At 39.1% G+C, this 27006-nt stretch overlaps 2 protein-coding genes across 8 annotated transcripts in view; one reads left to right on the top strand and one right to left on the bottom strand.

The window, feature by feature from the left end:
* FBXO38 (F-box protein 38) overlaps positions 1–7456 on the top strand; it is a 53884-nt gene extending 46428 nt beyond the window's left edge. For all 6 annotated transcript variants that reach the window (XM_032250291.1, XM_032250288.1, XM_032250290.1 and 3 more), the window contains 7 exons: positions 3–103; positions 270–372; positions 2711–2877; positions 4263–4408; positions 5047–5150; positions 5747–5860; positions 6590–7456. In XM_032250291.1, coding sequence (XP_032106182.1) covers positions 3–103; positions 270–372; positions 2711–2877; positions 4263–4408; positions 5047–5150; positions 5747–5860; positions 6590–6768 — 914 coding nt within the window. In that variant the 3' untranslated portion in view covers positions 6769–7456. The remainder of the gene's footprint in view (positions 1–2; positions 104–269; positions 373–2710; positions 2878–4262; positions 4409–5046; positions 5151–5746; positions 5861–6589) is intronic.
* Positions 7457–10970: 3514 nt separating this feature from the next.
* Positions 10971–27006, bottom strand: part of HTR4 (5-hydroxytryptamine receptor 4) — a 203611-nt gene continuing 187575 nt past the window's right edge. For both annotated transcript variants that reach the window (XM_032250286.1, XM_032250285.1), the window contains one exon: positions 10971–15477. Coding sequence is in view for 1 of the 2 variants with exons in the window: in XM_032250285.1 (XP_032106176.1) it covers positions 15390–15477 (88 nt within the window). In the remaining variant the exon portion in view is untranslated. The remainder of the gene's footprint in view (positions 15478–27006) is intronic.

Raw genomic sequence — 27006 nt, 5'->3', positions numbered from 1 at the left:
AGAAGTTGCCAAAACAAAGCCACGTCACGCCATGAAACGGAAGCGGACAGCAGATAAATCCACCAGTACCAGTGATCCTGTGATTGAGGATGACCATGTGCAGGTAGAGAAAAAAACCCTCACTTGCCTTTATCACAGCCTAGCCCAGTTCCTAAATAATGCACAGAAACTAAAGTTTCTACCTTTATAAAGTTTCTACCTTTATTACAGTCTAGTCCAGTTCCTAAATAATGCACAGAAACTAAAGTTTCTACCTTTCTGCCTTGTAGGTTCTTGTATTAAAATCCAAGAATCTCGTTGGAGTCACTATGACCAATTGTGGAATCACAGATCTAGTGCTAAAAGACTGTCCTAAGATGATGTTCATCCATGGTATGTATTTGGACCCATATTATACAGGAGCATCATTGATGAGCTAAAAGAATTAAGAACTCATAAATACTTTAATGACATTACTGTCTTATTTTCTTAAAGGAAACACTGTATTGGGTTATCTTTAGTTCAATCTTTGTTCTAGTTCTCAAATTATTACTGCATGGTATTTCTGAGCATCCATGTATAGAACTTTGGTTCATCTTTTAAAATAGCCTGTCTCCAAAAGATAATTACTGCCTGATCTAGCAGAATAAATAACGACCTGTATAGGCTTTAGAGTTAGATAGACCTCAACTTGATTGCTGGCTTGGTCATTTACTAGCTGTGTGACTTGGACATGTTTTTAGAGGGAAGTGCCAACCAAGCCTCCAGTGTATAACTAGTTGCTCTGTATTTGATTGAGATGATTATTTTTATCTTGACTTCATGGCATATTATCATCAATCCAAGCCCCTTTTGCTTTTTAGTCTCATGCGAGTCTCATTGTTAATCTCATCTGCTCCCAACATCCATACTGATGTATTGAATATATATCTTCCCAGTGCACCTTTTATGTCTTTATTTGTAAACGTGTCTGTCTGAAACATTAGGGTATTAGTTTTTGTGATTTCTTGAAGTTTTAATTACATAGCGTATCCTGTAATTGATCTATTATTTTTTTCCTTTTTTATTCAAAATTATATTTTAGATATCCATCCATGCAAAATTATGAAGATCTGACTTATTTCCTTGCCTTGGACAAGTTATATAATTTTCTGTCTTCATTTTTTTATATCTGTAAACTGCATAATTATGCTTAACTCATAAAGCATTTGTGAAAGTTAAATGCAGTGATTGATATGTTTATCTGTGTGTCTGTACACAGGCATACCTCAGAAACACTGCAGGTTTGGTTCTAGACCACCATGATAAAAGGAATATCACAATAAAGCAAATTGTATGAATTTTTTATTTTTCAGCACATATAAAAGTTATGTTTACATTACAATCTGTTATTAAATGTGAAGTAGCATTGTATTTTTTAAAAAACGTACATGCCTTAATTTTCTCAGCAAGCTGATACAAGAGCAGAAGATCAAACACCGCATGTTCTCACTCATAGGCGAGTGTTGAACAATGAGAACACATGGACACAGGGAGGGGAGCACTACACACTGGGGTCTGTTGGGGGGAAATAGGGGAGGGACACCGGGGGGTGGGGAGTTGGGGAGAGATAGCATGGGGAGAAATGCCAGATATAGGTGATGGGGAGGAAGGCAGCAAATCACACTGCCACGTGTGTACCTATGCAACAGTCTTGCATGTTCTTCACATGTACCCCAAAACCTAAAATGCAATAAAATAAATTTAAAAAAAAAAAAAAAAAAACACTTTATTGGCCAGGCACAGATGTCTCTATGAAATGTCAGAAAGATCAGGCAAATCAGCTTGTGGTTTTATCTTTTCCGTTTGGTCCTCTTTCTCAAATTGGTCCTGGTTGAAATATGCAATGAAAATTGGACCAGGTTGAAATTTGAGATTAGAAAAGAGAAGGAAATATTTTTTTGAAGTTGGTATACTAGTGCAATTAAATGTGTTTATTATATCAAAATTACTTTTCTCTGACTTCATGTTTTATATGTTAAACAGGAAAACTAATCATGTTTTAGACCAACATTTTCAATAGAACTTTAACGTTCTGTGTCTACACTGTTCAGTATGATGGTAACCACTAGCCACACGTGACTGTTGAACACTTCAGCTGTGGCTAAAGCATGAGGAATTGAATTGTTAATTTTATCATAATTTAAATGTTTAAATAGTTACAGGTGGCTAGTGGCTACCATATTGGACTGAAGAGCTTTAGACCAAAGTATCCAAATATCTTTTTTTTTTTTTCAAGTTTCTACTTTTATATTTGTAACAGGAATTAAAATCCAATTCTGCTCATTCCCAAGAGTGAATGTAAGGTAATATAGGTGAATTATTCCAGGTCTAACTGTTCACTATAAAATTGTACAGTACTCATTTTTTAAAAATAAATATGTCCTAAACAATTCCTGTCTGGACAAGTCATTTTCTGGGACTTGGTTTTCTTGACAGTAAAACCTTAGAAAAAGTCACTTTAATGTACCGTCTACCTTCTTTTGAATTGAACAGAACCACTTTTTCATATTCTTTTGTTAAATGTCATTTGTACTTCATGATACTATTTGACCTATGTTAAAGATGTTCATTACTGCAGTATTTTGTGCTATCAAAAATTAGGCCAACCATCCAAAGATGAGTCCATGTCAGATATATATTATTTTGTATAAACTATTTATAGAGCTTACCATTGTTTTCATTTTTTTAGCTACCAGGTGCAGGGTACTAAAACATTTAAAAGTAGAAAATGCACCAATTGTAAATCGATTTGACTATGCACAGTGCAAGAAACTGAACATGGATCAGGTACTAGATCAGATACTAAGAATGCCACCTGAGAGAAACCGCATCATATACCTACGCCCAATGCAGCAGGTAATGAGCTCTGCTCTTTTCCGATGACACACATACTGCGATTTTTTTTTTTTTTTTTTTTTTTTTTTTGGATTTACCATTCACTCATTTGCCCAACCTACAGTAATGATATTTTATAAGTTTTTACAAGTTATATATGATACAGGGAGTTGTTATTCAACAGGTTTTTATGCTTATTTAAAAGCTACCTGTGGTTAAGGGGACAGACGCTGGTTCAGACTGCCTGATTAAAATTCTGTTTCTCTAAGTCGTAGTATATTGTTTGACTTCTATGTCTTAGTTTCCTCATTTGTAAAATTAGAATAATAATGATATACCCAGGATTATTGTGATATTTAATATATGTGAAATTCTAGTAGAACAGTTGCTAATATGTAGTAAGCCATCATATGATAATTACTATTAATGTCATTGTCATTTTATTAAGAGTATATAGAGCCAGGTGGGGTGGCCCTTGCCTGTAATCCTAGCACTTTGGGAGGCCGAGGTGGATAGATCATGAGGTCAGGAGTTTGAGGCCAAGCCTGGCCAGGATGGTGAAACCCTGTCTCTACTAAAAATAAAAAAATTAGCTGGGCATAGTGGCCTGTAATCCCAGCTACTCGCGAGGCTGAGGTAGCAGAATGTACTGAACCCAGGAGGTGTAGGTCGCAGTGAGCCAAGATTGTGCCACTACATTCCAGCCTGGATGACAGAACGAGACTCTATCTCAAGGAGAAAAAAATAAAGTATATCTGTACTTAATGCCAAAAGAGGGTTTAAAGGAAATTTTAAATGCCTCTTGTAATCAGTGTGTAAACCTGGCCTCAAAAAAGCCATTTTAACATACTTTCTAGTATCTCAAAACTCAAAATTTGCTGGGTGCAAAAAAATACACAACACATGATTCTTCCCTCAAGGAGTTTGCCTTCCCAAAAAGGAGATAAACACATATGCCACTGAGATGGTAGAGTGGGATTCCATAACTAGAGATGGGGGAGGAACATTCCATGAGAAGAAAGCAGTGTTATCAAAGGCTCCTGGAAGACAAGAAAATGCATTCTGTCTTAAATACTAGGCAGCAGTCCCATTTGAATAGGGTATATGCTACTACACATTCACAGTGCTATAATGCAGTCAGTATTTACACCTATAAAGGACATACCTAAGAGTGGATTCTGCATATAACAGTGAGATATAAATTGTCTAGTTCCCTAGACAGAAGAGTTTGCAAAATTATTCCCAGCATGACAAACTGTTTTCAGGTCTGAATGTGACTATTTGATTTTTCAGATCAGCCAGAGATTTCAAACTAGAAGGTCCATGGAAAGATTGTTCAAGCTGTAGGAGAGAGATTTCTAAGGTGTTCTCTTTGTTCAGACATCTCTTTATGATATCTTCCACAGGTGGACACTCTAACTTTGGAGCAGAAGCTATTTAGTGGTCCCTACCCCTATCACATCTGTATTATCCATGAATTCAGTAACCCTCCCAATGTCCGAAATAAGGTGCGAATTCGCAGTTGGATGGACACTATAGCAAACATCAATCAGTAAGTAACTCTGTGGCCCCTAAATGCCTTTTCAGCCGTTTCTCGTAGCAGGGACTCCCAGAAGCAAATCCCGATTTTTCTTTCTTTTAAATGATTCCATCTAAGCTTTTTGAACAAACTTTTCCTGAAGTTAACATAAGTGAAAAACAGGGAAACAAGGACTTAAAACTAAAAAGGCCTGTGTATATATTTGTGATCTTTAAAACTCAGATAAAAATTACAAGAACAGATTGTACATGTACATGTACATGTAACATTGTTTAGCCTTGGGGCATGACAGGGGGTTCAAATTGAAGAAGATCTTAAGACTGATATTTTACATCTTCAGAAAATATGACTTTTATATATTTATTATGTAAATGTTGCATTAAGCACCTTTTGTGTAGAAGATACATGCTTAGAGAGTGACTATCTTTCCCTAATATGATTTTGAAGATAGAAGAAAGTAGTTTTGACCTATGTACACTTGGATTCTCTAGTTTGAGTATATCCTACTTCTGTTAGATATTTAATGTTTTGTTTGAGATGTTCAGTAGAATCTGTGTCCAAAAAACAGTTTTGATGTTTCCTTCCCACCCGACACTCTAATATTATTTCCAGTTTTGTAATTTTTACTTAATTTTTCCTGTTGCCTCCAGAGAGCTCATTAAATATGAATTCTTCCCTGAAGCCACTCGAAGTGAAGAAGACTTAAAGAAGTACCCCAAGTACCCCTGGGGGAGAGAAATCTATACTTTAGAAGGTGAGTATTTACAAACATCTAGAAAGTTAAATAGCCTCTGTCATAGCTTACCCCTGTTATCCCAGCAACTCAGGAGGCTGAGGTGGGAGGATCACTTGAGCCCAGGATTCAAGATCAGCCTGGGAAACATAACATGGCCCTGTCTCATTCACAAATCAATGAGTTATCCATCAGTTAGTCAAACTGATTTGGGCTTAAAACAACAGTAACCCAAATGTAGAGAACTGCACTTTTTTAAAAAACAAAAAGTTAAATAGCTATTAGCTAGATGACAGGACATGCCTTAGGGAAGATATGAATGGGAGTCTTAACAGTTTTTCAAAATACAGTTGATTTCAATATCTGCAAGAAGCGGGAACCTGTATGAATATTGCTTTGCCTGTATGAGTCTACTCTTTTTCGGACAATCAGAAGCAGTGATGAAACATAAAACGTAAACAAAAATTACAAATTACTGTAGTTTGGTGGCTGGAAATGATTTGGGGACACCTAACTCTCTTTATTTTATATTTTACATTTTGCTTACAAAATACTACAGAATTTGGCTCTGTCAGCACTTCCACGCCAGTAGCAATGTTACTTTTGTCTTCTTTTAGGTGTTGTGGATGGAGCTCCATATTCCATGATTTCTGATTTCCCTTGGCTGAGGTCATTACGAGCAGCAGAGCCCAACAGCTTTGCTCGATACGACTTTGAAGATGATGAAGAAAGTAATTATGACTTGTCTTGATGTCTATTTTCTGGTTTAAGTATATCCTACTGTGTTACATACTTAATATCGTTTTGTGAGTTAGGAGCAGTGCAGTATTGGTTTCCCATATAAATATTTTTTATTTACTCCAGAGCAGTTCTTTATTTGTACAATAGATGTTCAGTGGACTTACTAAGAATATATAAAGACTGGTAGAAAGGATTCCTTTAGACAGTTTTTCCTACAAGATTTTTGTATTACCCAAATATTTATAATCTTATTATTTATTGAATAACTATTCAACTATGTTGTTTCAAAATTGTTCCAATTGTATTATTCTCCTGCTAGTTACGAGCTGCTTATTGTGGAAACTTAGAATTTAGACAGAGATTTGGGGAGAAATTTTTGAATGTAGTTTCTCTAAGTGGTAGCATACTTTGAATATTTAGTGTTAACCAAACTTTAAAAAAAAAAAATACTTTTTGAGGAAATGGATTTTATGAACTACATGTACATGTGACTGACGTACCTTTGGTGCAGTATTTTTACCTTGGGCCTTTAAGGATGTATGCTGTCTTAGGCATGAAACATAAGAGTAAACTGGTGGTGACCTATTCCATGAGCTATTCGTATATCAGTTACATTATAGTGCAGTATATGGGAGTATCTTATGGACCAGCTTATCGATGATTTTCTAAATGATTTCTGATTATCATATATATATCTCCTTTTATTTCTAATTTCTAAGGCACTATCTATGCGCCTAGAAGGAAAGGACAGCTGTCTGCAGACATCTGTATGGAAACAATAGGAGAGGAAATTTCAGAGATGCGTCAGATGAAGAAAGGTGTATTTCAGCGAGTAGTGGCAATTTTTATCCACTATTGTGATGTCAATGGAGAGCCAGTTGAAGATGACTACATTTAATTGGTCCCTCCTCCTTTCCATCTATTTTGTCAGAAAACAGCTAGGGCCATCCAGCTGCCAGAGTGCTCCACAGGGACTTGAGGCATGCAGTTGGGAGGTCCTGGCTCAGTTTGCTATATAGGAAATATATAAGGGACATTGAAATTGTGTACAGAGATTTGTACATAAAGGAAATATACAAAGACACTTCCCAAAGTTCCAACTTTATATCATATGTTTATACAATTTAATTTAAAAATTCATTTTAATGAAGACATAATTTGAAAGACTTCATTTTTTTTTTGACTTAATTCGTAAAGTGTCAGTTTTTGACTGAGTCCCCATTTACTACATTCTTAATGATCATTGTCATCCCTTAAATCTGTGCCTTTTTCTTCTCGCGAAGCTGTTTGAGTAAACCTATCGAAGAGTGTTTGTGTCTTGTGTGCTTTTTTGTTGTTATTAAAACACCAACTAAACCTTACAGTCAGACAAAGCTATATGTTTCTGTACAAAGCTGTATTCTTTCTTAGTATTATAGTTGCCATGTTTCTTAAAATCAAGTAAAAAAAACTTATGAGCTTAAAAAAAAAAGTGAGTTTGAGGGGAAAATGGAAAGGTTTCCAAAGCATTTCTAGTAATTTATTTCCACATTGAATTGTGAATATGCTTTATCTTGAATATAAAATAAAAGTTTATTAAAAACTTTTCTCTTGCCTTGGACCTGAATCCCTCTTTTTAAAGAAGAGTAGCAAATACTGCACACAAAAGTAGTGTATTAGTTGTATCTAAGTAAGGGTCCAGTGTAATCCAATTTCTGATCTCTTCTTTAAAAATTTTTAGCTACTGGGAACAGCAGAGTTTTCCAAAATACTGGTCATCAGGAGATGGCCCTTCTCCCCTCTCAAGGTGAGGAATTAATTGCCCTGATAAGGCAATGATATACATAGTATTACAGTGTCAAGGGTCATCAGCAAAAGCTTTAGAGTAACACCTACATTTGAGTCATGACTTTGCCACTTGGCAGCCAAGTGACCTCAGCAAATTACCTAAACTGAAGGTCTGTGGGAAAATTATATAAATTTGTTCTAGATAGATATGAAATTTGATCTGTCCAAGGTATAAAATTCCTTTGAGATTTGTTCAGCACCTTCATTTACAAGGGATGAATTGAAGCACAAGAGGAAAAATTGCTCTCACCGTGATCAGGGCCTGTTTTTAGGCTAGGTAGGACAATAATCCAAATTTCTGATTCCCACTAGGCTGCATCTGTTTTTCCTGACAAAAATACAAGGATGCCAGCAAGTTTTTCTAACACTAAAATATCCTACATGTTAATCAGTGTCTTTCTTTAAAGTTCTCCTTTTTCCCAGGCTTTAAAAATTCTTACGTTAGGAAGAGTAATTCAGTTAGATGTAATTCTATTGTCTCCTTTTTTGCATTATTTTTAACTCAGCTAACTTAGACAAATGTATTTCACTATGCAGGTTATAACTGTGATCAGAGGCAGGAAATAAATTGCAGAATATCCTAGGTATTTCAAAATAATTGCAATCCTCGACCCTGAGCAAAGACGATCTACCCCTAGGTTTTCACTATAAGCTGTTAACCAAAGTATCTAAATAATACTTACATTGGCCACAAGAGGCCGCTGGTTTGTTACTTTTCTTGGCTTAGCCATGTCTTTGTCTAACCTAACCCAAACTGTTGGAGTGGAAGTACAGCAGGCAGCGCTAAAATCATTCGAAAGGTGCTAAGACTGGAACAACCGAAAAAAAAAATCTGGAAGATGCCAAACTACGATGGTCACTCGGTGAATATATATAATATGAAGGGCTGGATAGTGATTGATCTACAGCAAGGGTCAGCAAATTCTGTATAGGGCCAGATAGTAAATATGTCAGGCTCAATGGGCCACATTCTCTGTGTCAACTGCTCAACTATTGTGAAAGTCATAGATGATATAAACGAATGGGCGTGACTGTTACAATAAAACTTTATGGACAATTTCAATTTCACATAATTTTCACCTGTCACAACATAACTACACTTGCAACTTTTTTCCCAGCCATTTACAAAAGTAAAACATCCGAAGGCCCAGAGGCCACGGTATGACCACAACTGCCATAGAGAACTGAGATTACCAGCTGCTGGTGCAGTGCAGTGTCCCACACATTTTTTAAAGGCCTTAAAAATACTTCATGGATGATATATGACTTAATATCAGTGAGAGAATTGTGTCTCATTGCCAGGTGTGTAGGTCTAACAATCTCCCTAAATAATAGCTGATACCACAGTTCTTTCAGGGACTTCATATGTAAAATCAGAAGACCCGAGTTCAGTTTTTGACTTCCTTAACTGGTGGGAGACCTGGAGATGTTTGGAACCCCTACCCTTGAGCCTGTTTTCTCTTTTGTCAAGTGGTAACAACTAATAACCACCCACCCCATCTGGCAGTCATTAGTTTCCAATAGGAGCTGCCAGTAAACTGGACAGTGTGATGACAGTGGAGGTAGTACTGCTTCCAATATTACATGAAAAAAAAAATGTGGGTTTTTTGTTGTTGTGGTTTGTGACAGAGTCTCAGTCTATCACCCAGGCTGGAGGGAGTGCAGTAGTACGATCTCAGCTCACTGCAACCTCCGCCTCCTGGTTCAAGCGATTTTTCTGCCTCAGCCTCCTTATTAGCTGGGATTACAGGCACCCACCACCACGCCAAGCGAATTTTTGTATTTTTAGTAGAGATGGGGTTTTGCCATGTTGGCCAGGCTAGTCTCAAACTCCTGACCTCAGGTGATCCACCTGCCTCAGCCTCTCAAAGTGCTGAGATTACATGTGTGAGCCATTATGTTTGTTTTTTGGTTTTGCCTTTTTTTTTTGGTGGGGGTGGGGAGTGGAGGCTTTTTTGGACTCATCATTCTACAACCTGTTCCTCAGAGCATATTCCAGGATAGTACAAAACATAACTGGTGAAGTTGTTGAGAAAGAGGAAATCATGACAGTATGAAAGCTAGCGTTTTTAAAAGTGATTATTACCAAGTGCTTTCTATACCTCTTGAAATAACACTTTAAATGTATGATCAATACGTTCCCTACTTTACTGATAAGAAAACTTGGTTTCAGGAGGTTACATACTCCTCAAAAGCACACATCTAGGAATTGATGGGAGCAGGATGCTGTCACCCTGTGCAACTTGTGCATTTTCTTGGTTCTTCCTAATGAAAGGAGGCCCATATAAGGGTGGGCCCTCCCTAATAGGGAAGCTGCCAAGTCAACTTACTGCTGCCACTTAACTTGAAACCACTCCAGCCATGGTTAGCACAGTCCGAGAAAAACAGGCTGATTTTCTGATGCAGGAGATGCCCCATTTACACATGGGCAGCAGGTAGAATGCAAAAGAAACACTGCGATCCATACAATGTCTATAGCATGAAATGCATACGCAGCAACTACAAAGAAAATTATGTGTTGATGTGAAATGGTGTTTGGAGTACACTGTTGAAAAGGCAAGTAGCAGATTATTATATACCAACATCATTTTATTTAAATATAAGAACAAAACAAAGCCATATGTTTTATATGTACATTTATACATGTGTAAATGCATAGAAAATGTTCTTGAATTACATAAGCCAAGTGAAAAGAGCATTTACTTTTGGGAAAGGTGAGTAGGATTGAGTTGGGGTCAAGGAATATTTTGCTGTATCTGTTAATATATAACAAATTTTTACAGTGGAAATGGATTGCATAAATATGTCATTTGTGTAACCTATAATTTATATAGTCTAAAAATGTATAATTTATATGTCTGGAAATAAGATAAACTTAAAGAAGAAGGAAGCACTTTGCTAGAACTGAGAAATCTGAAATATTTTCAGTCCTGACTTCAGCTTCATATCAGCTTTCATTCTTGGACAAATCACTTTCCATGACAAAGTCTTCCCTCTTCTATAAAATGAAGTCAACAATCCCTCTTCATATACTGTTATGAGAGGCTTACAGATCTTATAAAAGTGCAGAGAAACTGCACAAAGCCTTCAGTGGTAGGCTGATGCTTACTGAGACCAATGAGAGCATATTCAAATAGTGTTCCACGTTCCAACCAAGAAACGTGGGGAAGGCAAACTGCCTTCTGCAGGGGCCACTTCTACTATGAGCAGCCTCCATGAGGTCCTGGAATATAAAGGGCCAATGCTTTCTTTGACTCACACATCTTGTTCTTACAGTCTATTGTTGGTTATTCAGTAATCCCAGGTTGCGAACACTAGAAAGACTAAAAGATCAGTGCAGAAGGGCCTTTCCTGCTGATCATTTACCAGAATCTTCCATTGTTTAAAGATGGAAGTTGAGGCTCAGGGAGTGGAAGCAAGAGAAAAGAAAACATGAAAGAAATTTAGTGGCAGAGTTCACACTGGAATAGGCATGTCCAGAGTCCTTTTTCGGGTCCCAGGCTGATGTGGAAAGGAAAATTCTTTAAGCAACCTTGTTCATTGCTCTCTCCTAGCACAGTGTCTAACAGGTGAAGGTGGAATGCATACATCCCCATAATAAACACAGTAGCACATGCTTAGAACTGTGGACCTTATTTAGAATAAGACTGCCTGGGTTTGCATTTCAAATCCACACTTCCCGGGTCTGCTGCCTTGGGCTAGTTACCAGATGTCTCAGCTGATGTTTGCTCAGCTGTAAAGTGGGGGTAATTTTCATACAATTTTGTAAGAATTTTATAAGGATTAAATGAGATAATCCATGTAAAGCAATGACCACAATGCCTAGCAGAAAGAAACTCATAAATGTCAGTTACTCTTATTACTGCTATTTTATTATTATTAACAACAAAGATATAGGTCTGGGGCAGCTGAAAGAAAAGGTACAGGAGAAACCTAATCTGAATCCACTATAACAGTAGTTAAAAATATATGCAGTTTCTTATCCCTTCTCTGCATGTTTCCAAAAATGTAGAATGCAGCTCGTAGCCAAATCACAATGACTCCTAATGTTTGGAAGCTCATCTTTTATAAATTATCTTTTGACCCTTCCAACTCTGAAAGAGCCCCATGTAGGGTGTTTCTAACAACTCTCCAATACTCGCTTCCCTTTTAAACACAGAAACAGAGAATGCACGCTGAGCACTGGCAACTAGTCAATAGCCTTGTTTTCTATTTTGAGTACTAACATAATGTTTTCTTCTAAAATAAATTTATGTAAGTGAAAACTTGAATGGACTTAGATAAAGATGTTAAGTAGGTAACAAAATAGGCAGAACACATATTTGGTAAAAATCCTAACAGTGGCCCTTGAATGACCCATGTTGGAGCACTCAACAATCCTACAAACTCAGAAATGATCTCTATCTTGTAGATGAGACAAGTGAAGCTAAGTGTTGGGAAAGGCCCAAAGCAACATGTTGTTCATACTTGGGACATCAAATCCATTCCTGAATTGTTTGAATTCAAGCCAAGTATTCAGCCTCAGTTTTCTAAATTAGATGGAAAAGAGATTACAAATTTTGGCCAGAAGAGGTAAATGCAGTAGTCTTTGTTTCCTTCTTGACTAGGTGTTACAGGATTTTGACCTCAGCAAAGTGAATAGAGAAAAAGAAGTGACAATGATTTCTCACCAAAGAGAGATCCAACAACAAAGAGATAAATGGGTAGACAGCACAGCACCAAGAAGACATTATTGTTGTTCTTGCTTGAAGACAATATTGAAGGCAATGTAGTTATATCCACTCCCCAGCCCTCCACAGTTCCCCTCCCTCATCCACCCCCTGCCCACCATGCAGTCCCCAGCTAGATGGCAATTTGCATCAGGACAGAGCAAGTTAGCAGCATAAGGTGGAACAGTTGTCAAGACCAAAAGGTGGGGTCTCAGAAGGAAAAGGTTTTTCTACAAGCACACACTTGGGTATCAGTTGAAGAAGCTGGTTTTTATTTGCTTTCTAGCTGCTAATGGTGACGGCTGGAATGGTGCATCCCTCTCTCGTTTCAGAGCGGGAGGGTCTTGTAGCCTGGAGAGTCAAGTGGAAAGGAAGCACTGTGAACTGCCTTTCTCCTAGACATGGGGACAGTCTGTTTGTAGCATTTATCATCCCCAATAATTATCAAGGCCAATCTTGCAGATGTGTCTGCAGCACATCATCCTCTTTCCCAGATGCTTCTCTTCTTGACATGACAGGCTTCCTGGAAGAGGGTGCCCTTCTTAGAGAAGACGGCAAGGTATAGACCTCCTCTTTCCTTGGACAAGCGATATGTCTTCTCCTTCTGAGTCTTTTATACATACACTATATTACCTGGATTTCTAGGCAAGGCTAGCAGCTGCTCACACAGAACAAGTCTGGCCTAGTCCTGTAAATCACCAACGTTGGCATTTGATGAATCATTCACAGCATCCCAGCCCTAGTCCCAAGTGGTAACAAAGCAAGCTTGTGGGGCTCTCCTCTGCAAAGGAGACCCCTTTCTTGACAATGACAAGAGGCACTATTTTTGCAATTGCTGTCTTTTCCCTGATCCAGGGTGCCTGTGACCTCTACAGACACCAACCATGGGCAGGCTCACAGATGGACATCTAGAGAGTTAAAAAGGGTTCTGTGATATAGTAAAATCTCATATTCCTCCCTACGTTGTAATCTTTGTGTCTCTATTGAATCCAAGTTGCCATTTAATATGGAAGACCTGCCACTGATAAATAATGTTTTACATAAGCAGATATGCTTACTAAGCTCCTGGGAAGAGAAGCATTTCCTAAGGAAGAAATCCTGTAGTTATGTATATGTGTAGGCATGTATGTATTAAGTAGTAGATCCTGTCAACATTGGCAGCATTAAACAAAAGTTTACCAGCAGCCTCAAAGCACTATTATCAGTAGTATTCTTATTATCCTTGTTTTAGTCCTTTCCTAAGAAATGCTTTATGGTTGGAGGAGAAGAGAGACCCTTTTTAGAAAGGAGAACTATGAACTTCCAAATTCACTAATCTTTGCCTTTTCCATGAAAAAGAGAAGAAAGAGAATCTACTCTGAGGAGGGAGGTGTATTAATCCTCAACACAGGGAGGTCCCACCAGTGTGGTGACCAACATTCTTTAGTTTGCCCAGGACCCTGGAGTTTCCTGGGATGAGGGACTTGAATGCTAAAACCAGAAGGATGATCACCCTAGTCCTCTGTGGTGTCTGACCATCCCTTCTCACCATATCTGGGCACAGAAAGAAGAGAGAGGGCTGGCTAATGGGTTCTACCTTCATGGAAGAAATGAGGGTTAAGGAGGCCATCATGGCATCTGACATCAGTTAAGAAGAAGAAGGATCAATAGACCAAGTAGGAGGGCAAAGAGAACTTGTGAGGTATAAACTCCTGGAACATATTTATCTTGCTGTTAAATTCCTGGCACGTCCTCAATCAGAAACATATTACATATGAACCCCAACATCACCCACATGCCCTATTACCTTTGTCTCACTAAAGGAGGACCAGTAGTAAATGTTTTCAATAGGGTTTTTAAAAATCAGCTCAGCAGCCAAAAGAAAGACAGCTTTAAAAATCTGCCATCAGACCCTCAAGCTGAGTATATCATTTACCCCAAGATGAAGTAAGATGGTGATCACTTTGACTGAGAAAAAGAAGCATCTCCATAGGTATTTCAAAAGGGCGAGATGTTGAAGGGTGAACAACAGTCAGTTTCCCTCCCAGACTCTGGGTTATAAGGCCATTTTCAATCAACATTCTCAGTAACGAAGTAAAATCCTTTCCCATTGCCATAGAAATAAAGTGAATTCCTAATGACCTCAACACCAATATGCCAATAGGAAAATGTCAAATTTAAACACACATGTGTGCATGAAGACACACATATCAGACAAGCTGCAAAGATGCCTTTTAGTAATGGCTGTGAAGCTAAAACCTCAGTATAATCTCCAAAATACATTCCCAAGGGGGGAAAAAAGGAAAATATTCGTGGCTATAGGCCAAAAATCTTGACATTTCACTTGTTACTATGTCAATGCTTCTAGATGGACATCTTGGCATTGATATCAGCCTAACTTTATTAGAAGAGCCATGATTAATTCATCCACCAAAGCATGTCCAGAACAAGATGGCCAGAATGGAAAGGAAACTGGAGATGTTCAGTTTATAGAAAAGACTGAAAGGCATGGTGACAGATTACTCTCTTCCAGTATTTAAGGGCTCTCAGGGGAAAGTGGGGGTTAACTGCATGGCCCCAGATGGAAGCTGGAGTAGCAAAAGGTTTGTGTTCCAAGAAAGAAAAGAGATTCCTTATAATTAAAGCTTCTCCAAAATAAAAGGGCCTGAATTAGAAGCCAGTGAGCTCCTGTCCCTGGAGGTGTATAAGCAGAGATTGACCAACTTTCAGGGATGCAGTAGAAGATGCTACTCCCGCTTTGGGTCGGTGGGTGAATCTGAAGATGCCTGAAGCTCCTTCACGACTTTGAGATCCTTGATGAGATCCTTGATGCTCTGGCCTTAGGTCCCACCCAACACCATCCTCTGTGTACCTGCCATGGGCCCTCAGCCCCTACTGCCTTGTGCCTCACTGGTGGTGATGAGGATCAGGAGGGATGCCAGGGTGACCTGTTCATGCAAACATGAATGGGAATGAATGGCTAAGTTGTGAGCCATGTCCTCAATCAGAAGCATGATTCCAGGGATTCTGGGTCATTATGTATGGGCAGTTTCTCGAGTTCCTGATGATGTCCACTGTGCAGAACTGTGTACCTAGAAAGGAAGGAAAGAAGGCATGAGAATTAAACAGGCATGCTTCAACTGCACCAAAGTCAACAGCACTCCTTTTACACTTGACTTCCTCTCTTTGCATACTTCTGAGGGTATGTGAAGAGGGATGGGGGTGGGGTGATACTTCATAGAGATAGAAGACCTAACGAACTCCCCCCAGATTGCTTATATTATATGTGGAGAAACTGAGTCCTGGAGGAAACAACAGGCCTTGGGGTGCATAGGAAGTAAGTGGCAGAGCTGGGAGTAGAACCCAGATTTCTTACTGCCAACAAAGTCTGGGGTTCTTGTGTCATTCATCAGAAAGAAACCTATGTGCCACCTCAAGCTGTGTCTGAATATGCCACATTCCATCCACCAGGGATAGTTTTGGGTTCTGAGTGCTGACTGAGATGAATAAACCACTCAATGCCTGAAATACAATGTAACCGTATTTGTTACTTTGATTCCTTTTGATGCCATTTGGAACAGTAAATCAATTAGAGGAATCAAACAGCAAGTTGACTCTAAGCATCACAGTGAAATTTACTACTTGTCAAGTGTTTATTATTTTTCTGCAGTGTCATACAGTTGCACTCAATATCTTAATTGCCTTTAAATGCATCTCAATTGCAGGCAAGTCTCATCATCAGTTACCCAGATTCCAGCATCTGGCATTTATTCCTATGAAATTTCTACAGATTTTAGAAGCATGACCACCACTCATTCCTCTGAGGCCAGTGTCAAGCACTTTCAGTGAGACGAACAACAAATACCGTCAGCTATTTGGCATTATATATTAACAAAACAACTTGGTGATGGTTTCTCACGACTTACATTGCTGCTTTGCTTTGAATTACGATAATTTATTATTGATTTGGATTGACCAATTGGTTTGTACTAAGCCCTCTACATAAATTATTTAATCCCCATAATAGCCCTATGTGATAGTATCATTTTCATTTTGCAGGTGAGCAAAATGACATGTAGTCAAGTTTAGCGATGCCCATGGGAATATAGGTCACACATGAAGATGCATCCAATCAAACTCACTGTAGCTCATGCCAATACCCATGTGCTCAACTGGTTCTCACACAACCCATGGACTAGTTATAAGTCTAGAAAAGTGGTTCTCAGCAGGGAGCATTTTGTCCCCCAAGGTGCATTGTGGAAGAATTTTTGATTGTCACTAAAGAGGTAGTGCTGCTGGCATCTAGTGGGTCGGGACCAGGGATGCTAATCAATGTTGTACAATATATAGCATTGCCTCCCACAACAAAGAATTATCTGGCCCAAAATGTCCACAGTGCCAGGATTGAGAAACCCTAATCTAGAATAATTAGTCCCTTTACCTGGCTAGAAACAGGTGTTAATTGAGGAACAGGGCCTCAGTGAAGGCCGTGAGCCCGAGCTCTCACAGAACCGTCCACCACAGCTGCTGTTGAGAAAGCTGAGCCAAGCGGGTATGACATGCAGAACCAAAGCATCTGCTGCTGCTAGCCAGATAGGTCAGTGTTAAGAAGAATAAAATAAGAAAGGAGATAGAAAGGGCCAGATCAGCCACCATTAACTAGGGTAGCCAGGAAGGTCCCGGTGAGATGTGCAAAACTTAGGGAAGCTAGAGTCCCAGCTAGTGAGTTGCAGATGCTCAGCCTCCAAACCACACCTTGCACACTTAGCTTTGTCATTCTGCAAACCAAATGTCTGCTTTGTTGGCTGGCTTCTTGTCAGGCTCCGTGAACATGGAGTGTCATCAGGGAGTGGATGCTAGAGGAAGGAAAGGGCTCACTTTTGTGAGCTTTCTGTCTGCTTGTGATTCCTATAAGCATAATTCCTGGAATGCCTCTTTACCCCAGCAGATGCAGTGCCTTCCTGGAGCAGCAACTGAGTCTGGGTTAGTCTTTCTAATTCTTGCAGAACCAGCCTTGCAGCAGCCCCTCAGAGACATCAGGTTCATCTGGACAGTGCCTGCTTCTACCAAAGGTCTAAGTTTCTGCTCAGCGGGGGTCTCTAAGTGTCTAAGTTTCTGTGATTATTTTATCTATTTACTCAGACCTAGAGCTAGTAATTGCTTCCTGCATTTGCTAACTCCATAATACTTCAGAGTATTCTTTCAGGAGTTAATGACTATATGTCTAGTTAACAACATCTTATGTTAAAATGGTGTTTAAATAACTAGACTGTTTCTGTCTCCTAACCGAGCCCTGTGAGATACAGTGAGAAATAGAGGCATGTGCATATCCAGGAAAATAGCATTCTGGGTAGAGGGAAAAGCAGATGCAAAGGTCCTGAGGCTCGAACCTGCCTGGCATATCTGAAGAACAGCAAGGATGCAGCAGGTTGAGGCAGAAAAATTAAGGGAGGAATGAAAGGAGTTGAGGTCAGTAAAGCAGTCAGGGCCAAGGGGGCATGGGTGGGCTTGAAAATCTCTATAAGGCTATGGCTTTTATTACATGTGAGGGGCCTAAGCAGACCACCGACATGGTCTGAATGGATCTCTCAGCAGGCTCCCTCTAGATGCTCTATTGTGAGTATGTGGGATGGAAGCAGTGTGTGGACAGTGAGACTAATTAAGAGTTTACAGCAATAATCCAGGTGAGAAAAGGCAGTGCCTTGGTCCAGGAGGTAACTGTAAAAGTGGTGAGGAATGATCAGACTCTGGATACAGAAATATAACTCCCAGTAGCCATTTTTTGTTGTACTTAATTCTGTAAAAGGGTTAGCCTTCACAACTTTTCTCAAACTCTGTCATGTGTGTTTATTTCCCTTGTCTTGTCTCATCAGCTAGAGGGCTGCCTTATGCGGCATAACGAGCAAGACCCTCACTTGAGTCAAGCAAACTTAGTTCCCATCTCAAGCTCTCCCACTTGCCAGCTTTGTGACATTTGACAACTCATTCAATCTCTCTAGGCCTCACTTTCTATACCTCTGTAGCTGAGGGTAATGATTTAAATAACATAATGTAAGAAAAATATTAACACAGGGTCTGCCACATAGTAGAAGCTCAATATGCTTGAAGCTAAAATTATTTTACTTTTTAATCTTAATTTTCCTATTTTATTGAGATTAAAAAGTACTACTTACCAGCTTTGTGACATTTGGAAAGTTATTTAATCTCTCTATGCCTCCCTTTGCTCTTCTGCATTGAGTTAAGAGTATGTAATGATGATGATGATGATGATGTACATAAAGCCTTAATGGCTTAGAAATATTTTTCTCTTTTATTTCCTTTATGGATGAAACTTAACTGGTCTCAAGATATAGAAGCCTCCCGGATTTTGCCTTTCCCTTCTCCCTTTTTAGAATCACAATCCTCTTTTGGCAAATATATGTACTAAAGCAACACCAATTGATTTCGTTATCCACAGACTCCTTTTGTAATCGCAGTAACTCTGCAGGCCAGGCAGAGCAGGTGATAAGACTGGTATTATACAGAAGTGGGACTTACAGCAGCTGAGTGAGTCTCCTGAGCATCATGGTGGGTGAGTGCAGGCCTGGCCAGGACCAAGGCCACACACCCCTTCCCCACTGCTCTTGCCCCTGAGCAGCATTACTTAATGACTTATGTGTGAGCTTTCAAAAAAGGGCTCAGGACCAAACAGCCTCAGGAAATGGGGCTGTGCTTCAGAATCTTAGGTGCAGGGATATCCCTGAAGTAGATGTTTATGCAAGAGAAACCTCAATGACAATACTAAGAAATTATACACAGCTCAATTTATTAAGAAATTAGGATGGGTGCCAAGTACAGTTTTTGGTAATTTCATACATTATTCCATTTATACAATTTACTTTTCACACCCACTAAGTGACAGGTGCTCTACTTCGACTGATCTTATAGATTAGAAAACTAAGGCTCAGAGCAGTTATGCTGTTTATCTAAGATTACAATGTGCATGGTGCCCATGCCCTTAAACTCAAAACGCACTCCTAAACCTTTGCCCTGTTCTATGGCTAATATATCACTTTCACTGGTGAGCAGTGGCACCTTCTCCTACACCCAGTTTACATGAAAAAAGGTATCCTTGTTGACAAGGCAACCAGACATTTTGACCACGTAAGAAGATGAACTGCCGTGGAATGCAGACAACCTCTACAGCAGCCTGCTTTTCACACATTTCTCCTCATAAGCATCTGTTTCTCATGTGCTAATGAGTCACTTGTCAGGAATAACTAGAAAAGAAGTGTGGGAATGAAGCGGATATTCCAAGTGGAGGTTCCCCTTATCCAGAGGGCAGTTGAAAGGCAACAACTCTCTGTGGATATGAGAGTAAGAAGATGCGCACATTTTCCAGTTACAGTTTACCCTTGAACAATGTCGGGGTTAGGGTTACTTATCCCCCTGTGCAGTTGAAAATCTGCATATAAATTTTAACTCCCCTAAAACTGAAATGCTGGTAGTTTACTATTAACTGAAAGCCTTACTGATAACATAGTCAATTAATGCATATTTAGTACTTATAATAAAGTAAGCTAAAGAAAAGAAAATGTTATTAGGAAAATCATAAAGAAGAGGGCATATATTTACTATTTCTTAAGTGGAAGTGGACCATCATGACAGTCTCCATCCTCAACATCTTCACATTGAGGAGGCTGAGGAGGAGAAGGAGGAGGAGGAGAAGGAGGAGGGGTTGGTCTTCCTGTCTCAGGGGTGGCAGAGGCAGAAGAAAATCCATGTGTAAGTGGACCCACACGGTTCAAATCTCTGTCGTTCAAGGCTCAACTGTACAACATTTGAGTGGTTCTTCTTAACATGGTATAGTGGCTGATAGACACAGAAGGGAGGAAGTAGTCCAGGCTTTCCTTAGCAGGAGTCTAGCAGAGGATAGTGTGTCCCAATTGGAGTCTGGCTCATAGAGACATTCCCTGGGCTTGAGTATTCCAAGTCTCTGTGAGTCAAGCATATATTTTTAAGTCGGTGTTTTCACTTTGGTAATAAATAAATAAATAATAGGAGCGGAGAAGACCCAAGATGGCCGTTTAGGAACAGCTCAGGATTGCAGCTCCCAGTGAAAGCACAGAGGGTGAATGGATGCCGCATTTCCAGATGAATTTTTATTGCCCACAGACCAGAAGATTCCCAGGTGGAGGAGCCCCACAGGTCGCCAGCAGACTTCAAACTATACTACAAGGCTACAGTAATCAAAACAGCATGGTACTGGTACCAAAACAGAGATATAGACCAATGGCACAGAACAGAGGCCTCGGAGGCAACACAACATATCTACGACCATCTGATCTTTGACAAACCTGACAAAAACAAGCAATGGGGAAAGGATTCCCTGTTTAATAAATGGTGTTGGGAAAACTGGCTAGCCATGTGCAGAAAGCAGAAACTCGACCCCTTCCTGACACCTTACACTAAAATTAACTCCAGATGGATTAAAGACTTAAACATAAGACCTAACACCATAAAAACCCTAGAAGGAAACCTAGGCAAAACCATTCAGGACATAGGCGTAGGCAAGGACTTCATGACCGAAACACCAAAACATTGGCAACAAAAGTCAAAATAGACAAATGAGACCTAATCAAACTCCACAGCTTCTGCACAGCAAAAGAAACAGTCATTAGAGTGAATGGGCAACCAACAGAATGGGAAAAAATTTTTGCAGTTTACTCATCTGTCAAAGGGCTGATATCCAGAATTTACAAAGTGCTAAAACAGATTTACAAGAAAAAAACAAACAACCTCATTCAAAAGTGGGTGAAGGACATAAACAGACACTACAAAAGAAGACATACATGAGGCCAACAAACATGAAAAAATGCTTATCTTCACTGGTCATTAGAGAAATGCAAATCAAAACTACATTGAGATACCATCTCATGCCAGTTAGAATGGCGATCATTAAAAATCTAGAGACAACAGATGCTGGAGAGGATGTGGAGAAATAGGAGCACTTTTATGCTGTTCGTGGGAGTATAAACTAGTTCAACCATTGTGGAAGACAGTGTGGTGATTCCTCAAAGGCCTAAAAATAGAAATTCCATTTGACCCAGCAATCCCATTACTGGGTATATATCCAAAGGATTATAAATCGTTGTACTATAAGGACACGTGCACACGAATGTTCATTGCAGCACAGTTTACAAAAGCAAAGACCTGGAACTAACCCAAATACCCATCGATGATAGACTGGACAAGGAAAATGTGGCACATATACACCATGAAATATTATGCAGCCATCAAAAATGATGAGTTTTTGTCCTTTGTAGGGACATGGATCAACCTGGAAACCATCATTCTCAGCCAACTGACACAAGAGCAGAAAATCAAACACCGCATGTTCTCACTCATAGGTGGGTGTTGAACAATGAGAACACATGGACACAGGGAGGGGAGCACTACACACTGGGGTCTGTTGGGGGGAAATAGGGGAGGGACAGCGGGGGTGGGGAGTTGGGGAGAGATAGCATGGGGAGAAATGCCAGATATAGGTGATGGGGAGGAAGGCAGCAAATCACACTGCCACGTGTGTACCTATGTAACAATCTTGCATGTTCTTCACATGTACCCCAAAACCTAAAATGCAATTAAAAAATAATAATAATAGGAGCAGATTTGGGATCATTTGGTTGGCCACCTTCTAAATTTACATTGCCTTGTGTGTTCAGAGCTCACAGTTGCATTCATGTCCATTCTGCTGTTGCTGGCTAACTTCATGCACTGTCTCTAACTGGAATGTATAAACCTCCCGCAGTCTGTAGGCACATTCATGGGGATCTAAACACTCTCAATTTGAGAAATATTGAGAGAAAAGAAAGCACAGGGTACTGCAGGCAAACTGAATAGCTTTCAAATCCCAAATTACCATCTACTAGTTATGTGGCATGGTCAAATAAGTAACTCCCACCTCCTTGACATCTTTGCTGTGACAATGAACATCTACAAATGCCTTAACAGAAGGATGGCACACAATGGATGGACAAATCTTCACTGGTAAGTAAAACAAGATTCAGAAAATGTGACTTTCCTAGGGTCAAAGAAAGAAATAAATGTGGAATACTTAAGAATACAGGTTCTTGAAGTAGAATGCCTTGGTTCAAATCCTGGCTCTGTCATTACTAATTTTGTGAATTTCCACAAATGTTCTGGCTCATTGTAGATATTAAATGAGATAATGTACATATAATGTTTATTAGAATAGTGCCAGCCAAAAAGTAATGTCCATTAGTAGTGCTCGGTAAATGTCTATTAGTTTTGCTCTTAACTGATGATTGAGGTAGAACTGGAACTCAGCATAAAATTCCCAATTCAGTGCAGAAATCCTTTCCTTGGTAACTGAACAAACGTTTGTTCACTTGTTAATTGATCACAGAGCTAAAGAAACCTTAACCCTGTGATCAATTAAGGTCATTTAGAGCAACTGCATTTGGGAATTAGTAGTATAATAAGAGCCCCTGTCTGCCTGCCTAGCCTGGCATTATCTGCAAATGGCTTTACAGATAAAGAAACAGCTTCAGAAAGAGACAATCATCTCTTAGAGTGGCAAAAGTCTCCCAGTTCCATTTGGTGTGAGATCTTACTTGCCTTCCATAGCTGCTTTGGTGGAAAGACAACTCTAGATGAGTGGTTATACCTGGGCAGTTTCACATCTAATAAAAAAATACTGCTGTTTCCCAAGCAACAGTAATGCAAAAGGCAACTCCCTTCAAGCTGGGTTGCTTCCCCCATTTGCGTTAATTTACTCAAACATGACGAGAGCCACATTAGATTTGGTAATTACCTGAGTCTACAATTCATTCACTGAGCAATTAGCATCACACTTAGAGCAGCCTGGATGTGCTAATTAGTAGGGTAATAATAGCTCCCTCTGCCTGCCCAGCTTGGCATTATCAGGAAATGATTAGACTTTATTATACACCACCCCAGCCTTCTCCTGCAAGGCAGCATTCACACACACTGGGTGAGTGGGGAGGTTTGCAAGATGTTTTAATTATTAAAATATAAAGTGCCTCGGTTTAAAGAGATTCAACACTAAGGCAGAGTTTCACAAAAGCCAGAGCTCTATTAGCTAGAAACAAAGATTTTACAGTTGGTGTTTTTCCATCAACACAAATCCTAGGCATTTATTTATTTAGCGACTTATTTACTTAAAATATTTTTTTTGAGTGCCTATAACAGTCCAGGCACAGTACCATGCCTTGGAGATATCAGAGTGGAGACTCAGTCCCTGTCCCCATGGAGTGAGCAGTGTAGTGTGAGAGACCCACAGCCAGCCATGAAATTATAGCTACATGTAGTGTCAGGAGTGAGAGGTATTTGGAGATGCTATGAGAGCATGTCAGAGGTGGATGAGATCTCGGTTAGTGGGTCAGGGTTCTGTGACTGAGGAAGCAATAGGAGATGAAACTGAAAATTGGGCTGGGGTTCACCAAGCCAGGGGAGGAGAATACAGGCAAAGGGACTGGCAAGAGCAAAGGCCCACAGTCCTGGGGACAGGCCCATGCAGTGAGAGGAGAACAAAGTTGGCATCAGCCTAAGATAAGGATGCACAGGCAGCAGGGACCCACCACACTCAGGACCATTGTCTTCATCCTAAGAGCAATAGGATGCCAGCCAAGGTCACGAGCAGAGTAGTTTCATGAAGACTTTATGTTTCTAAGAAACATTCCGGCTGTGGTGTGTAGAATGGATTGGAGTGAGGTTGGAGTGAAAGCACAGAGGTAAATTAGGAGGTGTACTAGCTTCCTGTTGCTGCCATAACAAATTACACAAACATAATGATTTCAAGTAACACAAATTTATTATCTCATGTTTCTGCAGCTTAGAAGTACTGTATGATGGTAGCAGCGAAGGTATTGAGAAATAGTTGGATTCAGGATATAGCTTCAAGGTAGAGCTGACAGGACCTGCTGATGCACTGAAGGTAGGAGCAGTGAGGACATTCCAGGCATGGGCATGGATTTGGCTTGACTCACTGATAGACCGTTAGAGGCTCTGGGTGGACAAGTATGTGAGAGACAAAACTCTGGAGGTGGGGGGTGCCAATAATAGGGGACCTCTCACTTTTGTGAGTTTCACCTTCAGGGACTCAGCCATATTTCACAGTAAATATCAGAGAAGAATCCCTTCATGCTTCTGACAGGGAGGAGGTGGGAAGTAATTATTTTGAAATAGTCCAGAGCATTCTGTTCTTAACAAGGTCTGCCTTCAGGAGAAATGATTTAGCAAAGCCTAACCTATTAGAATTTTATCTGAGCCCAGCTGAGCTTGGAGGAAGGGAAATATCCAACTCCAGCCCCCAAAAGCCATCACATACACCAAACGGGTGACAAACTAAGAAGCACGTGTGAAGTTCACCGCCCAGAAGCACGGGCTCTCTAGAAGACACAGAACTAATCATAGGACTATAGACCATTTCCCTGCCCCCACACCTTTACACCATCTCAGTAAATAGTATGCCTGTTTACTAAAGTGTCTTTTACCAAAGACATTATGTCTAGCTATCAAGAAAAACTTACAAGCTGTACTAAATGGCAAGAAAACACAGTTGGAAAGGCCAACTTAAGCATCAGAACCAGAATCAGATATGGGAGGGATGTTGGAATTATCAGACTGGGAACTTAAAACAACTGTGACTAATATGCTAAGGGTCTAATGGAAAAAGTAGATGGCATGCAAGAACAGATGAGTAATGTAAACAATAAGATGGAAATTCTGAGAAAGAACCAACTAGAAATGCTAAAGATCAAAAGCACTGCCACAAAAATGAAGACTGCATTTGATGGACTTATTAGTAGACTAGACATGGTTGAGAAAAGAATCTCTTAGCTTTAGGATATCTTAATAGAAGCCTACAAAACTGAAAAGAAAAAAAAAAAAAACAAAAACAAAAAAACAGGAAAAAATACAGAACAGAGTATCCAAGAACTGTGCGACAACTAAAAACAAGTGCACCACAAGTGTACCAGTAAAAGAAAAAAAAGAGAAAGAAACAGAAGAAATATTTCATGGAGAATAAATGATCATGGAGAATTTCCCGTCAAATGAATGTCAGATGTCAAACTACAGATCCAGGAAGTTCAAAGAATACCAAGCAGGATAAATGCCAACAAAATTATGACTAGGCATTTCATATTCCAACTAAAGAAAATCAAAGATAAAAAATTCTGACAAAAAGCCAGAGTGGAAAAATACTTATAGAGGAGAAAAGATAAAAATTGCATCCAACTTCTCAGAAACCGTGCAAGAAAGAAAAGAGTGTAATGTTTAAAGTGTTGAGAGTAAAAAGAATGGCAACCTGGAATTCCAACCCTGTGAAATTATCCTTCAAAAGTAAAGGAGAAGTAAGAACTTTCTGGGGCAAAGGGAAGCTGAGGGAATTTGTTGCCAGTATACCTGCCTTACAAAAAAATGTTGACAGACATTATTTAGATAGAAGGAAAATAAACAAGCCATAGTCTCAGTTTTACATAAAAATGGAAGTGTATCAGAGAAGGAATAAATGAAGTAAAATAATGGATTTTATTTTTTTATTCTTAATTGATCAAATAGATAACATGTTGTTCAAAATAATAATAGCAATAATGTTATGTATGCTTTTATGCTCCTTAATGTAGTTACATCCTGATAAGCCCATCATAAAGTTGAAAAATTTTTAAGCTGGACCATCATAAGCTGGTGACTATCTGTACATATGTTTATGTATAAATGAAATAAATGACAGCAATAAAATAAGGGAAGAGAAGGGGAATTATGACTATTTTGTCATTATAAGGTATTTAACCTAACAAAAAGTTGTATAGTGTTATTTGAAAGTGGACTTAAATTAGTTATTAAATGTATTTTGCCAACTCTAGAGCAACCACTAAAAAAAGTAAAATCAGAAGTTAAACTGATATGATAGAAAAGATAGAAAATGGAATAACATAAAATACTTATTTAAAACAAAAAAGGTAGAAAAAGAGAAGACAAAAATAAGAACAAAGAGAAAGGGCAACAAATCAAAGACAATTAATTAATTTAGCTGTATTAATAATCAGTTTGAATGACAATGGTGTAAATACACCCATTAAAACTATATATTGTGTATAGGAAACCCACTTTAAATATAAAGACACATATAGATTAAGAGTAAGTGGATGGAGAAAGATATACCAAGCTAATATTAATCAAAATAAAATGAGAGCAGTTATATTAATTTTAAACAGAACACACTTCAGAGCAGAAAACTTATCAGGGATAAAGAGGGGCATTACATAATAATAAAGGGGTCAGTTCTCCAAGAAGATACAATAATCCTTAACATTGCATACACCTAAGAACAGAACACCAAAATACATGAGGCAAAAACTAAGAAGTGCAAGGAGAAATAGCTAAATTCACAATAATAACTCCAGACTTCAACATTTATCTATCATAAATGAACAGATCCAGAAGGTAGAAAATAAGCTAAGGGGCATAACTGGACTCAACAGTACTATGAATCAATAAAATTTATATCAACAGACTACCTTACCCAACAACAGCAGAATAGACATTCTTCTCAAGTTCATATGGAATATTCACCAAGATATTTCACATTCTAC

This window comes from Sapajus apella, unplaced genomic scaffold (assembly GCF_009761245.1).
Source record: "Sapajus apella isolate SASKATOON/1434 unplaced genomic scaffold, GSC_monkey_1.0 scaffold71, whole genome shotgun sequence".
In the NCBI taxonomy this organism is placed as follows: Eukaryota; Metazoa; Chordata; class Mammalia; order Primates; family Cebidae; genus Sapajus; species Sapajus apella.
The sequence above is the reverse complement of the archived record's forward strand: the minus strand, read 5'-3'. Positions and strand labels throughout refer to the sequence as shown.